Below are 17,650 nucleotides of genomic sequence, written 5' to 3'. Positions count from 1 at the left end.
CTCATTCAGAAGGGATTAAGTTTAGGACCCACTGAAATGGCCTCATGTCATATTAGATTATATCAGAGAAAACCTTATTCCCAAGCAGGATTGCATCCACAGGGATAGGGGTTAGAATTCCATCTTTTTTTGGGGTTGGAATACTGTTCAGTCCAAACAATTACAAAGGAGGAAGGGATCCTAAGTCCCAAGGCTGTTTGAGAAAGGCTTTTGAGATCCCAGTGATGGGGTGACCAGGGATTTCGGGAGAGGGCAGAGCCTGTAGGGTTCTGGAGCCCAGTGGTAGAGGTGGGCGGGGCAGGGGGCTCTGAAGATCTGGGCAGGGCTAGAGAGCACCCGGAACAAGTTGGAAGGACCATGGTCAGGGCTGGGCAGACAGACGGCTGCAGGCCTTTCTCTTTAGCTCTCAGCCCATCCTCAATCACCTGGACTCTGTGTCATCTGAGACGATGAGTGGGTCTCTTTGTCTGCAAGACTAAGCTTGGAATTACCTTTTCCAGAAGGAGAGAAGATGGAGCTTGGCCCCAGAGCAGGTAGGCTGGGCAGATCAGGGACCTGGGACATGAAGAATACACACCCAAGGCCTCAGGAGGGGATCCCTGGAAACAACAAGGAGGAGCCCTTTCCCCTTTGCCCTCACTCTCACTTTGGTCCCCAGACCCACCATCTTCCCTACTTCCTGGGAGACTTCTGTTTGCAGACAGAAGGGAGGGGAAGGAATATTTGTGAGCACCCCCACTCATCATGGCAGGCCTGAGGATTATGACCCCAGCACAGTTCCCACTCAGGGGGCTCAGAGCTAAGAGGGGAAACAGACTCTGCATCAGGGCAGGGCTGTGGGACACAGCATAGCTGTGGGAGAACATGGCCACAAGCCTGGCCTGGTGTGAGTGGAGGGACATGTAAGTCACAAGTAAGCCAAGCCGGGGGTGGTATAGCCTGAGGAGGGGAGGAGAGAGTGTTCCAGGCAGGGTACAGCCAGGGCAAGGCCTGGAAGTAGGAGAGGGCTGGTAGCTGAAAAAGATAGAACAGAGTTGGCAGCTTGGTTGAGGGTGGAGAGGTAGCCAGGCTAGGTCTTGAGCCTAATCCCTGAGGGCAGGCCTCTGCCCTGGGAAAGAGCTAAGGGTTTCAGTGAAGCAGTGACTGGGTCAGGTCAGCTCTGGGAAGGCTCCCTACATAGGAGTGGAGGGTGGCTGGGCCAGTAGGTGGGGAGGGGTCAGGACTGGGACCCCAGTGAGCTTGGGTGGGAATCCTGCTAGAATCTTTCTCCAAAGGGCCCTTGTTAAACCCTTGGATCCCTGACCACCCCCACAGATTCTGCTGCAGCTGGTCTGGGAGAAGCCCAGGAATCTGTATGTTTAACGAGTACCCCAGGTGATTCTGATAAACGTTACATTTGCAAAACTTGGTCTTCTGATGCTCATGATAGCTTGTGAAGTGGGATTTGCTATTGCTGGTAGTTAACTAAGGAGCCCTGGTGGTGCAGTAGTTAAGTGGTAGGCTCTAACCAAAAGGTCAGTGGCTTGAACCCACCAGCCACTCCATGGGAGAAAGCTGCGGCATCTGGTTCTGGAAACATGTCAGCCTTGGAAAGCCTACGGGGAAGTTCTGCTCTGTCCTATAGGGATGCTATGAGTTGGAATTAACCTGATGACGATGTGGTTTTGGTTTGGTTGGTTGCCATGAGTCTGCTGGGACTCATGGTGACCCCATGTGTGACAGAGGGAAAGGCTGCCTGGCCCGGCACCATCTTCAGGTTCACTGGTCTGTTAGAGTCCATGCTGGTGGCAGTTGTGTCCACCACCTCCCTGAGGGTTTTTCCCCTTGGGTTTCATCCTCCCCATTGTATAGCTGGAGGAATGAGGGGAGGAAAGGTGGAGTTGCAGTGATATCCCAGAAATGACAGATGCAGACCTTCATTCACTCATTCATTCATGCCTTCATTCCACATACATTTACCTCTAAGAGGACAGGGATTGGTCATTGCTGTAACCCCAGTGCCTGGCACAGCACCTTGCACACATGGTAGTCCCTCAATGAATGAAAAGAAGAATATATCGGTTCTTTGAGGCAATGGATTCAAGACAAGGTTCCCACCATTAAAGTGCTCATGACCTCAAGGGACAGGCAGATGTGAGCAGGCAATTATGTGGTGACAATGTGGTCAGGTTGTGAGAAAAGATGCCAGGAGCATAGCCTGGGGAGTTTGAGGAGGTCAAGCCCTGAGTCCTTTGGGGCCAGGGGGGGCCCTACCCCTGTGCTGGGCCTCAGACTCCCCAAATGTAGGTTGAGGGGCTGGGGTTGGCTGCCTGGGTGCTGAGTGCCCTTCCTGTTCTCTGCTCCTTCTTCTGAGCAGGTGCTCTCCCACCATCCCCACCTCTGCTTGGCTTCCTGTTTGCTGGGCCAGAAACCTGGGTGAGGACAGAGGGAGGGCCACCTGGGAGGACAGGTTTCACTTGTGCCTTTTGTATAGGGGACAAAGTATAAGGCTATCTGATTTCAGCTTGCAGACAGGCCTGGCCTCAGCTTTCCTTGCCTCCCACTTCCCTGGGAGGGGTCTGCAGCCTCCCATGAGGTGGGTAGAGGGGGCTCTCCCAGAGCACCACCACTCGGCCACAGCAAAACAGGATTCAGGGGGAGTTAAATGAAAAATCCAAAGCCTGATGCTGAAGGCAGCTGAATGTGGGATAGGAGCTAAATCCTGAGCAGTTTGAAAAGAAAAAACCAAACCCACTACCATGGAGTAGATTCTGACTCGTAGCAATGCTATAGGACAGAGTAGAACTGCCTCACAGGGCTTCCAAGGCTGTAAATCTTTACAGAAGCAGACTCCTCATCTTTCTCCTATGGAGCAGCTGGTGAGTTTGGACAGCCAACCTTTTGGTTACCAGCCCAACCACTGTACCACCAGAGCTCCTATCTGAAAGGAATGATCCTTGAATAGACCCCCAAGATATAGTGTTAAATGTTTTAATGTTGTTGTTGTTGTTATGTGCCATGGAGTCGGACCTGACTCATAGCGACCCCTCCTTGGGTTTCCGAGGCAGTATCACTACAGAAGTAGATTGCCTAGTCTTCCTTCTGAGGAGTGGCTGGTGGGTTTGAACTGCCAGCCTTCTGGTTAGCAGTCAAGTGCCTTAGGCACTATGCTACCAGAGCTCCCAGTGTTTTAATGGAAAGTTACAAATCAATACATAGAATCTAATCTCCATAAACAAAGGTAAAACAAAACTATACATCCTTGGAAAGGGATGGAGGACCCTTCCAGAATGTTTTGGAGAGAAACTACCAAGCCACTTCATACCTGTCACCCGGATTGAGGATGGGGCAGGCTGTGCTGTTGGTAAGTTTTTCCCGGTGAGGAAAAAAAAAAAAAAAAAAGAACCTACTCCTTGGATGTCCTAAGTTGTGCTCCAAGTCGGGACAAGTTGTGAGATGCACCATCACTTATGTTCACTAAGAGGGAACTGCTAGCTGAGCCACCACCCAGTGTTTTCTTAGCCCATGGATGGGTCAGAGGCAGGCTGACGTCAGAGATGCCAGAATGAGAAGTGATGCTGGAATGAGAACCCATGAGGTAGTGTTCTGGATCGGATAGCCTGTAGCCCCCCATCCCCTCCCTCACCATCGTCATACACACAAACCTCTGGTGGGGTTGTGAGGGCCCAGACGGACTTCCTCTGTGTGGACCCTGCCCCACATCCTACCTTCCCCATCTAGGAGGGACAACGAGACAGTCTGTAACTCACAAACTGAGCGTCTTGAGAGATGTGTCAAGTGTTGAGCAGATGACAAGCAGAAGCTGCCCTTGCCAGCTTGGGGGTGGGGTGTCAGGGGGCACTTCTGGCTGCGGCTGTATTTGAAGGCCAGTGATTAGCTTCCTAGGACTGTTGTAACGAAGTACCACCAACCTGATGGCTTAAAACAACAGAAATTGTTTCTTCCCCAGTTTGGAGGCTAGAGGTCTGAAATCAAGGTGTTAGCAGCGGCCATGTTGTTGTTAACTGTTGTTGAGTCGATTCTGACTCATGTCGAGCCCGCAGGGTTTTCGAGGCTGTGACCTTTCAGTAGCACCTCACCAGGCCTCTATCTTTCCTCCTGCCCCACCTCTGTGGCCCCTTGCTGCCCTCCACTTGCTGAGTTTGTCTATCAGCCCATCTCTTTCCCCCAACTCAGGTACAACCACTTTGCCCAGAGCCTGCCTGAGCAGCAAGGAATTTCAGCAGGACTCAGACTCCTGGCGAACCACCCACAGCCCCTTGGACACCTCCAAGTCCAAGTGCCAGGCCCCGCTCTCCCTGCAGCCGCCTGCAAACCCGGGGGGCAGCGCTGGAAGCAACCAGCTAAGTTCGGCCCACCTGGAGAAGGTGCAGCCTCCACCCCCAACGGCTGTTCACAGGGACTCTCCAGGGATGGACCCACAGTCCGGGACCTTGCGTAAGGCGAGCTCCAGACTCTCCTGGAGGGAGAGCAGGGACACCTTCCGAGAGGGGGCTGTGCCAGGCGAGGGACTGGAAGGAGGTGCCAGCTTGGAGACCCAGGACCGAAGGGGCTCACCTGCATGCCAGGAGAAGAGCGTCATTCCTGACAACATTCGCCACAAGTTTGGGAGCGACATGGTGGACCAGCTGGTCACTGAGGAGCAGGTGTCAGACAGAGGGACAGGAGGCTAAAGGGGCAGCAGGAGGGTTACCCATGAAGACTTAAAATGAGGACCCAAAAGAAATCTGTTCTTATTAGAGTCCCTGTAAGAGCTAATATTTATGGAGCACCTACTATGTGCAGGCACTGTGCACTGCTTAAACTCTTTATATGTAACAAATCACTTAATCTTCCCAACAACCCTATGAGGAAGGTACGATTATCATCCCCATTTTATGGATAAGAAACTGGAGGCCTAGAGGGTTCAATAACTTCACCAAATCACCCAGCTGTGTGGGACCAGGATCCAAACAGAGTCCTGGTCCTTAATGCCTTTGTAGTTATAAGTCTTGTATTTGAACTGAATGTTTACAAATTGATCAAGTCTTCTAAGGGAGGCAGCATCAAGTGAGTGGACAGCATTGGTTGGGATTCAGAAGACCCGGTGGTTTTTCCCACCTGATATAAACCATTTTATATGGTATATACCGTTTTAGGAGCTCTGATAGTGTAGTGCCCAAGGCATTTGACTGCTAACCAGAAGGCTGGTGGTTCAAACCCACCAGCCACTCCTCAGAAGGAAGGTTGGGCAACCTACTTCCATAGTGATACTGCCTTGGAAACCCAAGGAGGGGTCTCTATGAGTCAGATCTGACTCCACGGCAGTGAGTTTGGTTTTTGTGTTTGTTTGTTTGTTGTTGTTATATACCATTTCAGGCAGTCACTACTAATCAATTGAACTTGACCATTTGTGATCTGCCATTTATGATCAAATGTTAAGGCATTCTCAGACGTATTTTCAAGGCCACCATCTCAACACTCTCAGCAACTTCATTGTGCAATAGGCCGGGAAGCAAATGCTATCCTCCTATTTTTTGCAGATGGGAAAACTGAAGCTCAGAGAGTTGATATGATCTGCCCAGGGTCACACTCTGAGCAAGTGGAAGAGCCAGGGTTATAAAACACCCCCACACCAGGGTCCCCTTCCAATTTATCATCTTAAAGTGTGATGACTTCACCTGCCAGTAAGTCTGGGAGGTCACAATCCTAACTGCCCTGCCCATTGGAACCTCTTGCCCCAATTTGAGGTTGGGATATATGGTCATGACCTCTCCCTGCCCCTCTTGGTCTTAGGGAGATGGCATTTGTCACCTCAGCCACCATTGTTCTGGGCTTGAATCAAAATATCTAGCTTTTCTGCTCAGCTGTGACACAGGTCATGGGTGTCATCAAGCCAGCAAATGTCAGACCTGGAAGCTGCTTCAAAGACCATTCAGGTTTATCCTCCGAGGCCCAGAGAGGTGCAGACTTGCCCAAAATCAACAGCAGAGAAAGGACTCAAACCCAGGTTCCCTGACTGATAGGCCTCGGCTCAACCTCTCTTGGCCTCAGTTTCCCCATTGGTGGAATAAATTAATAGGTTTTGGTGAAATCTAAGGGCCCACCTGGAGCAGACATTGAATGATACTTTTGTTCTGGGAGCAAGCCAGGGCTTTGTACTTTACTCACTGTGTGACCTGGGAGAGGCCCTGCCCTCACTGAGGACCAGTTTCCTCATTTATAGAAGGTGGGGATAACGTCCCCCCATCAGAATCTGTCCTGATGCTGCCCAGAGTAGATGTTCAACTTGACTGCTAACCAAAAGGCTGGTGCTTCAAACCTACCAGCCAGTCCTTGAAAGGGAGGTTGGGCAATCTGCTTCCATAGTGCTACCACCTCGGAGACCCAAGGAGGGGTTGCTATGAGTTGGGTTCAGCTCAACGGCACATAACAACAATAACAACAAGAAGGATCTGTGCTGATTCTGCCCAGAGTAGAAGTTCAATGTGTGTGGGGAGGTTTTATGATTATGATTATCTGTGGTGCCCCCAGCCCATGGTGTGTGTGTGTCTCTGTGTCTGTGTGTGGCTTCCTAACTCTCAGACCCCAGAGGTTGCAGGTTAGGGGTGGTGTGGAGGGTGGTGAGGGCAGGGTCAGAGGGAGAAGGAGTTAGAGGGGAGATGTGGATCTTGACCCTGCTTTTCCATCCCTTGTCCCTACTCCTTTCCTCCCTGCTCAGGCACAAAGGGCCATTGGTGAAGTCGTGGAGTGCCAGAAGAGGTCAAGTTCATGGCCCAGCAGCATCCAGAGTCCCGTGGAAATCTCCTCCATCTTCTCAGACTACTATGATCTGGGCTACAACATGCGGTCAAACTTGTTTCAAGGTCAGGCCAAAGGGCAGAGTGAAGGCTGTGAAGACCCATGGTCCCCATGGCATTGGCTAGGGAAGACCATTGGGTGGGGTGTTCACCCTGCCTGAACCTCATATGGGGTTTAGGGGCCCTGTGGCACACTACAGGATCATTTATTTTGCAGTCACCAAGGGCTTCCTCTATGCTAGGCCTGGGCCCTGAACTGGAAAGATCCAGTTCCCTTGACAAGTTGGTCACATTGTACATGAGGCCCAGTTGGCAGTCAGCCCCTCACTCCCGGGACACCTCTGGCTTCTTAATCTGCCACTAGGAGGCCTGGGCATCACTGGCCTGGGCACCTTTGGTCAGAGTGACAATGTCAGGTTTCCTGGGTTCAAAGCTCAGCTCTGCCACTCACTTGTCGGTGACCTTTGGCAACTCTCTGAGCCTCAGTACCTCTTCAGTAACGAGCCTAATGCTAGGATGGCCCTCTATGGGTGGAGGGCAGGAGTCTGTAGAATTCACTATGTGTTTGGCCTGAAGCACATAGTGAAGGCTCAGGAATCATTGGATCATTCTTTCTCTTCTTGAGCGTCCAGTTGCAGTGCCTCCTGGGAAAAGAAGGGTGGGCTGGAGACTCCAACATCTACAGTGTTTCCTGTGGGTAGCAAGGTCCTATTTGGTTGGGGGAAGTGCTATTAGCTCTGTTCCCAGGCAGATTGGAGGGAGGTTGCCAAGACCTCTCCATCTATGAAGGGGATCATGATTCTAATTCAGGGTTTTCTTCTGTTTCCAAACACTATCATCTTTCTCTGGCAACAGGTCACCTCCCTAGTGATGACTCTAGTGCCAAGGGTTTTCTGGAATGTTCTGATGGGACTCTGTGGCCAGCATACAGAGGATTCTCTCTGCCCCCACATTGCGGTTCAACCTCACTAAAGTGGGTCAACTTTCTGGTACTCCTCCTTCTTCCCTCTTGGCAAGCCTCCTCTGCCTGGCACAGATCCCTGTCACCCGAGGAACCTGACACCCTGTGGAAGGCTTTCTGGGTTTTCCTTTGAGCTTGTAGACGGGTGTAGGGTGGGGAGAATATAGCTCAGATTCTCCTCTGGTCTGGGTCTTAGGAATTCTGCTTTCTTGTTCTCTCTGCAACAATTATCACAAAATAGTTCTCACCTACAACCTTGTGTGGTAATGCATATGTGTCTGTAAAGAATAATGTAAAAAACATTAGTGTGCCCATCGCTAACCTCAGAAACAGAACTGTGCCCTGGGCATGCTGGTGCCAGCTTGGACCAGCATGCCCGAGCTTACAAGAGTCAGTTGTGAGGTTTTTCTGAGGTGATTGGCATCATCATCATATCTTCTTCTTCTTCTTCTTTAAGTATTTTGTTTATTTATTGTTGTTGACAATATGCATAGCAGAATATATAGTAACTCAACCACTTCTCCATGTACTAGTTGGTGACACCGATGACATTCTTTGAGTTATGCACCATCCTCACCCTCTTCTTGTGAGTTGTCCCTGCCCCATTAACATAAACTCACTGCCTCCTCAGGTTCCCATCTAATCTTTCCAGTTGCTGTTGTTGATTTGATCTCATGTAGATAGATCTCCAAAGAGTACCTTGTTCAGTGCAGGCATTCTTTACCAGTTAAGCTAAACTATTGTTTAGTTTTAAGAAAACCTCAGGGGATATTTTGATTTAAAGTTTAAGAGTTCTTTCAGAGCAATAGTTTCAGGGGGCGTTATCACAGTATCTTATCATCAGCCCTGGTGTTGTTGTTATGTGCCATCGAGTTGGCCCCGACTCTTAGCGACCCCTCCTTGGGTTTCTGAGGCGGTATCACTATGGAAGTAGATTGCTCCATCTTCCTTCCAAGGAGTGGCTGGTGTGTTTGAACCTCCAGCCTTCTGGTTAGCAGTCAAGTGCCTTTGGCACTATGCCACCAGAGTTCCCATCAGCCCTGGTAGTAGTACTTATACTCCAGAAATTGGCAAACAGTACAAGGTGGGCCTTTACCGCCTCTAGAACACCACTGTCACTGTGCCCCTCCCATGCTCCCCACTGCCTCCACCTACCTGGGTTAGCCTCTGTGCTTGCTGTTGGAGGTGAGTGAGGCTCGGGTGTCTGGACAGGAGTTAGCGGGAGAGTTATCAGTCAGTGAAATCAGAGAGGCAATGGGCTGGATCATGAAGGGGCTATGGACCACTGTGAGGTCTTTTCTGGGAGTGAGATGGGAAGCTGACGGAGGGTTTTAAGCAGGAGAGTGGCATTTGACTGGGTTCAAGGCTCAGTCCAACTGCAGTGTTGACAACAGGCTGCAGGGCAGCTGGGGCAGAAAAGGAGACTAGTGAGGAGGCAACTGGAAAAGCCCGGGGTAGGGGGTAGATGATGATGGCGTCTTGGAGTAGGGAGCCAGACTAGTGCACGACTCCAGAGGGCACCATTGTGCGATATAGTGGCCCAGGTGGCACTAGTGAAGGGCCTGATGCAGGATTCTGGGTGTTTCTGTAAGGTAGAAGGGCAAGTAGTTGACTCACTCAGCTGCTAACTGAAAGGCTGGAGATCCGAGTCCACTCAGAGGTGCCTGAAAGAAAGGCCTGAAGATTTACTTCCGAAAAACCATCCATTGAAGATGCTATGGAATTGGTGTATATTCTGCTGTGTATATTTTCAACAACAGCAACCAAAATAAAATACATTATATATTTAAAAACCAAACATTCAAACCAAACAACTCTATGGAGCACATAGCAAGTTGACTCGGTGACAAATGGTTTACCGGTGTGATGGGGCAAATAGAATATGCTAATGAATGGATTTGGGGTGTGAGAAGAAGGTTGATTTCCAGGTTTTTGCCATGAGACCTGGAAGGATGGAGTTGCTGTTTACTGGTAGAGGGAAGCTTTTAGGAGGAAGAGGTTGAAGCAATCCTATCCCATGCTGAGTCACAGGGATAATCTTTCACATTCTTCTAAAACATTGTGTTTTGCTTTTCACATTGAAGTCTTTAATCCACATGGAGTTGATTTCTGGTTTTGGTGTGAAGGAGGGTTTCATTTTTAATTCCTTCTTTATGTGGATTAGCAGTAGTCTTAGCACCATTTATTGAATAGTCTCATCCTTTCCCCAGTGATGTATAAGGGCCACCTCTGCATCAATTGAGTTTCCACATGGCCATGGCATTCATGGTGCCCATGGGGTAACTCAGCAGACTTTAAAATGGAATTGAAGAACCATTTACCAGGTTAATGAGGTGCCTCATTCCTAATTTACATTTTAATTAAAAATATGAATAGGTGTTGAGTTTTGACTGTATAGCAATTATTGAGATGCTCATATAATTTTATCCTTTCATCTGTTAATATGGTGAACTACATGAATTGATTTTCTACCATGAAACCAAATTTGCATTTTTTAGTTATATTAAAAAAAACCCTCACTGCTATAAAGTTGAATCCAACTCATAGCGACCCCTTTTTGGGTTTCTGAGGCGTTACCTCTGTGGAAGTAGATCACCCAGTCTTCCTTCCAAGGAGTAGCTGGTGTTTTTTTTTTTTAATTTTTTTTTTTTAATTATGAAAACTACCATGCACGTAGAAGAGTGCATAAAATCTATATAACAAATCCAATAGCTTGTGCCACCTTCAAGGTTAAGGGAGGCCCCTGTGTACCTCTCCTAGCTACATCATTCTTCCTCCTGCCAACAAAACACCATCCTGACTTTAGTTTGACTTGTGCTAATAATCCTTTGCTTTGCTTTTCAGTGTTAGCCCCTGTGTATAAACTCCATAAAAAAGAGAATCCAATCTGACTCATGGTGCTCCACCGGCATCAGAGCAGATCTGTGCTCCATAGCGTTTTCAATGACTGAGTTTTCAGAAGGAAGTTGACAGGCCTTTCTTCCAGATGCACCTAGGGTTTGCAATGGCTGATTTTGTCAGAAGCAGATCTTTATTCCGAGGTGCCTCTGGGTGGACTCAAACCTTCAACTGTTTGGTTAGCAGTCACATATGAGCCATTTTGCACCCCCTAAGCTAACCAGACGGCTGGCGGTTCAAACCCACCAGCCACTCCTCGGAAGGAAGGTTGGGCAATCCTACTTCTGTAGTGATACTGCCTCGGAAACCCAAGGAGGGGTCGCTATGAGTCGGGGCCGACTCGACGGCACATAACAACAACAACAACAAGGACTCTGTATGAACCCATAAGCAATGTCAAAGAGGCAGGTACAGTAGACTTCAATGAGAAGGTGATGCTTGAGCAAAGACTTGAAGGAGGGGGGCAGGGTAGGACTGTAGATGTCTGGGGAAGAGCAGTCAGGTAAGGGGACCATGGAGAGGACCTTGGCTTTTACTTGTATCTTTATTAGGAGCCGTTGTAGGATTTTCTGGTGGTGCAGTGCCTAAGGCATTTGACTGCTAACCAGAAGGTTGGTGGTTCAAACCCACCAGCCACTCCTCCGAAGGAAGACTGGGCAATCTACTTCCATAGAGATACCACCTTGGAAACCCAAGGAGGGGTTGCTGTGAGTTGGAACCGACTCAACAGCAGTGAGTTTGTTTGTTTGTTTGTTTTGGCATTGTATTACAGGATTTTAGAGAAATAATAAGATCCATTTGATTATTGGGTTGGGACTGGACAGAACGCAGTTGTGCAGGAGTTGTTATGTGCCATGGAGTCGGACCCGACTCATAGCGACCCCTCCTTGGGTTGCCAAGGCAGTATCACTATGGAAGTAGATTGCCTCATCTTCCTTCTGAGGAGTGCCTGGTTTGAACTGCCAGCCTTCTGGTTAGCAGTCAAGTGCCTTAGGCAGGAACAGGGAAACCAGTGAGGAGGCTAATACACTCATCTAGATGAGACATGACAGTGTCTCAGACCATGGTTGTGGCTGTGGAGGTGGGGGAAGGGGTTAGATTCTGTGTGAACATAGCAGGTAGAACCATTGGATTTCTTAATAGATTAGGTATGGGTAAGAAAAAGGGAAGTCAAAGATGCCCTCAAGGCCTGAAAGTGGGAAGGATGGGGTTGTAATGGGGCACCCCAGGTGGAGCAGGTGGGTGTAGGGGAGCTCAGGAGCTCAAAGCTCAGTGTGGGACACTTGAGTTAGACAGGCAGTGTTGCAGTGATTAGGATCCCAGACTAAAAGCCCTTCAACTGGAGTTTGAATCCAGGCTCTGACCCTAACAGCAAGGTACCCTATACCTTGAGGAGCTCTGGTGGTGCAGTGATTAAGTGTTTGGCTGCCAACTGAAAGGTTAGAATTGGAACCCACTTTCTCTGTGGGAGAATGATGTGGCAGTCTGCTTGCATAAAGATTATCTACCACAAATCCAAGAGTCTGTGCCTCCTCCAAGGTTAAGGGTGGCCCTTGTGTACCTCTCACAGCTGCACAAGTACAGTGGAGTCAATTTAAACTAAGCAACCAGAGTAGAACTGCCCAGTGGGTTTCCAAGGCCATAAATCTTTATAGAAGCAGACTGCCTCATTTTTCTCCTACAGAGTGGCTGGTGGGTTCAAACAGCCAACCTCTTGGTTAGCACCCCAGTTCTTTAACCACTGCACCACCAGGGCACCTCCATAAAGATTACAGCCTTGGAAAGCCCATGGGACAATTCAACTCTGTCCTATAGAGTTGCTATGAGTTGGAATTGACTCAACAACAACAGGCCTATGAGTGGCACAATGGTTAAGCATTCAGCTGTTAACTGAAAAGCTGGCAGTTTGAACCCACCAGCCATTCTATAGGAGAAAAGACCTGGTCATCTGTTTTCATAAAGACTACAGCCTAAGAAACCCTATGGAGTAGTTCTGTTCTTTCCTATAGGGGCACTATCTGTTGGAACAGACTCAACAGGAAACAACTACCCCTTTGTACCTTAGTTTCCATCTGCAAAATGGTGCAGGGGTGGCATCTGACCTCCTCTAACTTCACAAGGCTGATTTCTATGAGGTGGAGGTCAGACATGCCTCCACCCTCCAATGTTTTTGCCAATTCTGACAACAGCTGTCCCTCCCATGACGCACTCTACTCAGCTGAGTTCAGTAATCTGTTGCAATAGCCACATAGAACTTATAGGCAATAATTAAAATTATGGGGTTTATTTGGGAAGTAATATGTTACAATGCAGGATTGGGAATGCTCATGATACAGTACTTTAGTCAGGAGCAGCCTCCCCTCAGCTTTGCTCAAAGGCAGGTCTGTCTCTGGCCCTCAGCCTCTTGGCTTGGCCTCTACCCTGCTTGGGCAAGTGTTATTAAGCTCTTTCAGCTCTGCCAATAAATGCCTACTCTGCCAGTGAGCCCTGGCCAGAAGGCACTCAGTTTTCTCACTCTGTGGGTCAACAAGCCTAGCTCCACAGATAAATGCTCAGGGGCACCCCACTCCACCAGCAAACCTCTTGCACAAAGACACTCAGCTTTCTTGCTCCATGCACCAGGAAGCTCACCACTCTGTTTTGTGTTGGTCTCTTGGGTCTGTGGTCTCTGCTGCTGTTTCTCTGCCACTGCTTCTCGCCATCTCTGGTGTCACAGCTCTCTGTCTCCTGGGTGAGTAGGTTCAGTGTAGGGATCTCAGGTCCAAAGAACACACTTCACACCTGGCTCTTCTTTCTTGATGGTAGTGAGATCTTCTCTTTCCATCTCTGGGATGACTCATTTTAAGCTTAGTGAGATGGCAAAACTGACCAATCTCCATGTTAGGGTTCCATATACCTTATTTACATGATCCTGTCCCCACAATGGTGCTATGCATCATATTTACATTATTAGCAAGCTATCCAGTTCCCTTGGTGGTCCACAAGCACCTCACATTTGCATAGTCCCACCTAATCATCTGGAGAGAGTAACAAAGACCATGGCTAAAAAGGCCATACCAAGCAATTCACTTCACTGCACCATCTCTACAAAATATGAATAATAATAACAGCTGTCTCATAGATTTTGTGTATGTGTGTGTGTGTGGTAAAAATATACACAATAAAACATACATGGATTCAACAATTCCTACATGTATAATTCAGGGGCATTGATTACACTCTTCAAGTTGTGCAACCATTTCTGCTATTCTTTTGCAAATTATCCCACGGCCATTAACAACCTCACAGGGCTTTTAAGAGGATGTTGTTAATTGTGTCAAGTTGGCTCCAACTCATGACAACTTTGTGTAACAGAACAAAAGGTTGTCCAGTCCAGTACCATCTCCATGATCTTTGATATGATAGACTCCATTGTTAAGGCTACTTTTAAAGAGGATAAAATGTTTGAATATTTGTACAGTGTTTAGAAGCTTGCACTAGTAGGCGCTATATGATTACTTGTCAAACACAAAATAAACCAATGGTAATGTGTATAAGGAAACTCTACAGTTAGGTGCTGGATTGCAGAAGAAGGGAAATGGGTCCTACTCTGGCTTTGGTTCCCTGAGAGTTTAGTGAGCTCCATCTGGAGAAAGTGGTGGCCTGGCCATGAATCCTGGATATAGAGGCTCCCTGCAGTTGGAGTGCCTGATAAGGCTGTGGACAGGCCAGAATGGGATGTCTTGCAGGAATACGGCCCAGGAAAGTGGCCCACTGTCACTCAAACTCACCATGGCTTCACCTCTTGGAGGTCAAAGCATTCTTATCTGCTCCACACACCTGAAGATGGAGGGGAGAGAAGAATGGTAGCCTGTGGTCAGACAATCCAAGTAGAAATCCAAATCTGGGCTGGCCTTACCTGGGTGTCCTGCTCTTTGGGTCACAAAGTAGGCAGCAGGGATCATGTTCGGCTCTTGAGTCAATGCTACTCCTGTCTGGTTCCCTCAGTCAGTGCTATCCAGGCATCTCTCCAAACCAGTTGGCCTAGTTGTCCTGGACCCTTTGGGTGTTGGCGTTCCACTTTCTCTACTCTATGTATCCCTCCTTCTTGATTTATTTTCTTGTCCTTGGGTTGGCTTCCACCTCTGGGTAGTTACTTGAGAAAACATGAAAGATAAATTTAAGAGACCTGGCATGTCTACAGATAATCTTTGTTCTACCCTCATACATGATCATTAGTTTGTTTGCACGAAGAATTCTGTGTTGGAAACCACTTTTGGACAAGTTGCTCCCTGGTCTTCAAGCTTCCAGTAATGCTACTGAGAAGTCCAAAGGGATTCTGGATTCTTGTTCTTTTGTGTGAGACCTGGTTCTTTCTCTTCTGATCATCCTGTTGGATGCTCAGATTGTTGATTTTCAACCTTTATTCTTTTCTAAAGCAGGTTTAATCAGCACAGGTAGCTCTCATGAGATGTCACAGATGCCACTTTTGCTTTTGTCTCTCAGTGGGCTTTTCAACCTACTTACTGGTGGTGGGGCTTTCCCTGGTCCTGGAAGAAACCATATACTGGCTCTATGATTGTTGGCTCTCGCTTAGTTGAAAGAAGGAGGGAAGAATAAGGAGGAAAACAAGAGTTTCTATGATTACTTTAAGCTAATTAAGTTATAAGTCAGCAGTTGATTATCATCAGTCCAGTATGTTAATCATCATTGCCTTCTCCTCTCCCTTTTATATTCATTGCCTTCCCCCTTCTACTTCTGCTGTTTCAGACACCACAGGGCCTATGGTGGGGGTAAGGAGAGACACTAAGAGGGTCAAGAAAGTTTATTTGACTGGTTTTGTCTTAAGATTGTTTTGCACTAGTTACTTAGCCAGTGTTTGAAGCTCATGGGCACTTTGTGGGTTCTGCAGAGGATCCCAAAGAGAACATCTTATTGCATTTTCTATAATGCAGGTGATTCATTTTTCCTTCCATCCAATCCTGCCTCACTCCCTGGTTTTTGTGGTCTACTCCCCACTGGCTTTCTCTGTTTATGACTCATCACCTTTCTAGCCTTCATGTCCTCCAAAATCGTGGAGGACTTATCAATCTTCTCTAGTGACCCATTACCAAAAACCAAGCCAAATTGACTGCCATCAAGTCAACTTAAACTCATAGCAACCCCCATTATGTTTCCAAGACTGTAAATCCTTACAGAAGCAGACTGCTTCATCTTTCTTCTGCAGAGCAGTTAGTGGGTTCAAGGCACCGACCTTCTGGTTAGCAGCCAAATACCTTGTGACCCATTAAAACCCCTCTAAGTTCTGGTGGCATAGTGCCTAAGGAATTTGACTGCTAAGCAGAAGGCTGGCAGTTCAAACCCGCCAGACACTCCTCAGAAAGAAGAGTGGGCAATCTACTTCTGTAGAGATACTGCCTTGGAAACCCAAGGAGGGGTCGCTATGGGTTGGGGTTGACTTAATGGCAGTTTTGAGTGAATTATATTTAAGGAGCTCTGGTCACAGAGTGATTAAGCACTAGACTAAATGTTGGTGGTTTGAATCTACCAGCTGCTCCTCCAAAGGAAGATGTGTCAGTCTGCTTCTGTAAAGATTACAGCTTAGAAATCCTACAGGGCAGTTCTATTCTGTCTTACATAGTCACTAAAAGTCAGGATCCACTTAAAAGCAATGGATTTTGGGGGTAGCACAGTGGTGAAGCACTAGACTAATAACTGAAATGTCAGCTCTTTGAACCCACCAGCTACTCCATGGGAGAAAGATGAGGAAGTCTGCTTCTGTGAAGAAGCCTTGGAAATCCTATAGAGCAGTTCTACTCTGTCCTCTAGTGTCACTAGACTTAATGGCAATGGTAACTGGTAATTCTATTTAACGTGAGAGGTGGCCCCATCAACACTTTGGGGAAGGATATTCACAGCCCCTAAAATGTTAAAGAAATCCTCTTAAAAACCCTTGCCATTTTCTTCAGATCTGATGGTTGTTATACCCATGATGTGGGAAGTCCTCTAACCGATTTTTAGATGCCTAGTTTCAATTTCCATTACAGGAGTTGGTTTCGCAGTTCACTTCGATGTCTGATCTCTATCCTACCACAGGGCCTTGGGCAAAACTTCTAACATATAACATTCTGTTGCTTAAACCTTAGAAGATATAAAAACCAAACACAATCAATATTGCTCTTAAAGCTTCCGATAAGATGGCAGAATAGACAGACAAGCTACACAGACCCTCTTCAACAAAGAAAAGAGAAACCAATTGATAGAGACATAGAAGATAATCCTGGAGCCCTGAGCTTTGAAAGGAAGTATACAGAAGTGGATTAGGCACCAACTAGTGGAAAAACCTGAATGAAAACAGAGAGTACGGAGACAGTAGAGCAGTGGACTGTCAGCTACTCTGACAGAACTAATAGCCTGAATATTTCCAAGTGGTGCTGGCACCTGAGAATTGACCTAAAGATCAGCCCTGGTCACCAAGGGCTGCAGGGATGACTTCTCTGGTGGCCTATGACTAGGGAGGGAAACAGCAAAGAGGAAGACAACCTGAGCTGTGGACTTTCAGTTGTCCAGAAGGTGCAGCCATTTTGAATGTTTACAAGTGGTGGCATTTTTGCATTTCAAAGTGACAACATTCTCATTCAGATTCCAGGGACCTAAGAATAGGCTCTGTTTGCCAAAGAGGGAAGGGACATATGATAGGCTGATAATGAGAAATGAGATAGGAGGTGAGTGTATAAATGCTGCCATCTAGTGAATACAGGAGCACAGCACAGTATTCTGCTTATGTAGATTACATCCAAACAAAATAAAGAAAATGAAAATCATGGGCAAGTCACTCCAACATACAATTAAATAAAACACAAAAATGTCACAATGCCTTGGAGACAGCAGAACATCACAGTCCACACAAAGAAGCAAGATAAAGCAGGAGAAACAAGGGACCAGGATACAGACTCAAAACACATCCCTGAGGAAGAAGCAGCATTGGAACTCCCTGATGAGGAATTCAAAAGAATTATATTTAGGTACCTTC

The 17,650-nt window shown here is 47.5% G+C and overlaps 1 protein-coding gene across 1 annotated transcript in view; it reads left to right on the top strand.

Moving 5' to 3' along the window:
- The first annotated feature begins 511 nt into the window (after positions 1–511).
- The window catches only part of TEX33 (testis expressed 33), a 26,811-nt gene continuing 9,672 nt past the window's right edge, over positions 512–17,650 (top strand). The window contains exons 1-3 of the mRNA XM_007941742.1: positions 512–533; positions 4,177–4,646; positions 6,701–6,845. Of these exons, the coding sequence (XP_007939933.1) occupies positions 512–533; positions 4,177–4,646; positions 6,701–6,845 (637 nt within the window). The remainder of the gene's footprint in view (positions 534–4,176; positions 4,647–6,700; positions 6,846–17,650) is intronic.

This window comes from Orycteropus afer, unplaced genomic scaffold (genome assembly GCF_000298275.1).
Source record: "Orycteropus afer afer isolate SDZICR_OR568_19922 unplaced genomic scaffold, OryAfe1.0 scaffold00083, whole genome shotgun sequence".
Classification (NCBI taxonomy): Eukaryota; Metazoa; Chordata; class Mammalia; order Tubulidentata; family Orycteropodidae; genus Orycteropus; species Orycteropus afer.
This window is presented reverse-complemented; position numbering and strand designations above follow the sequence as displayed.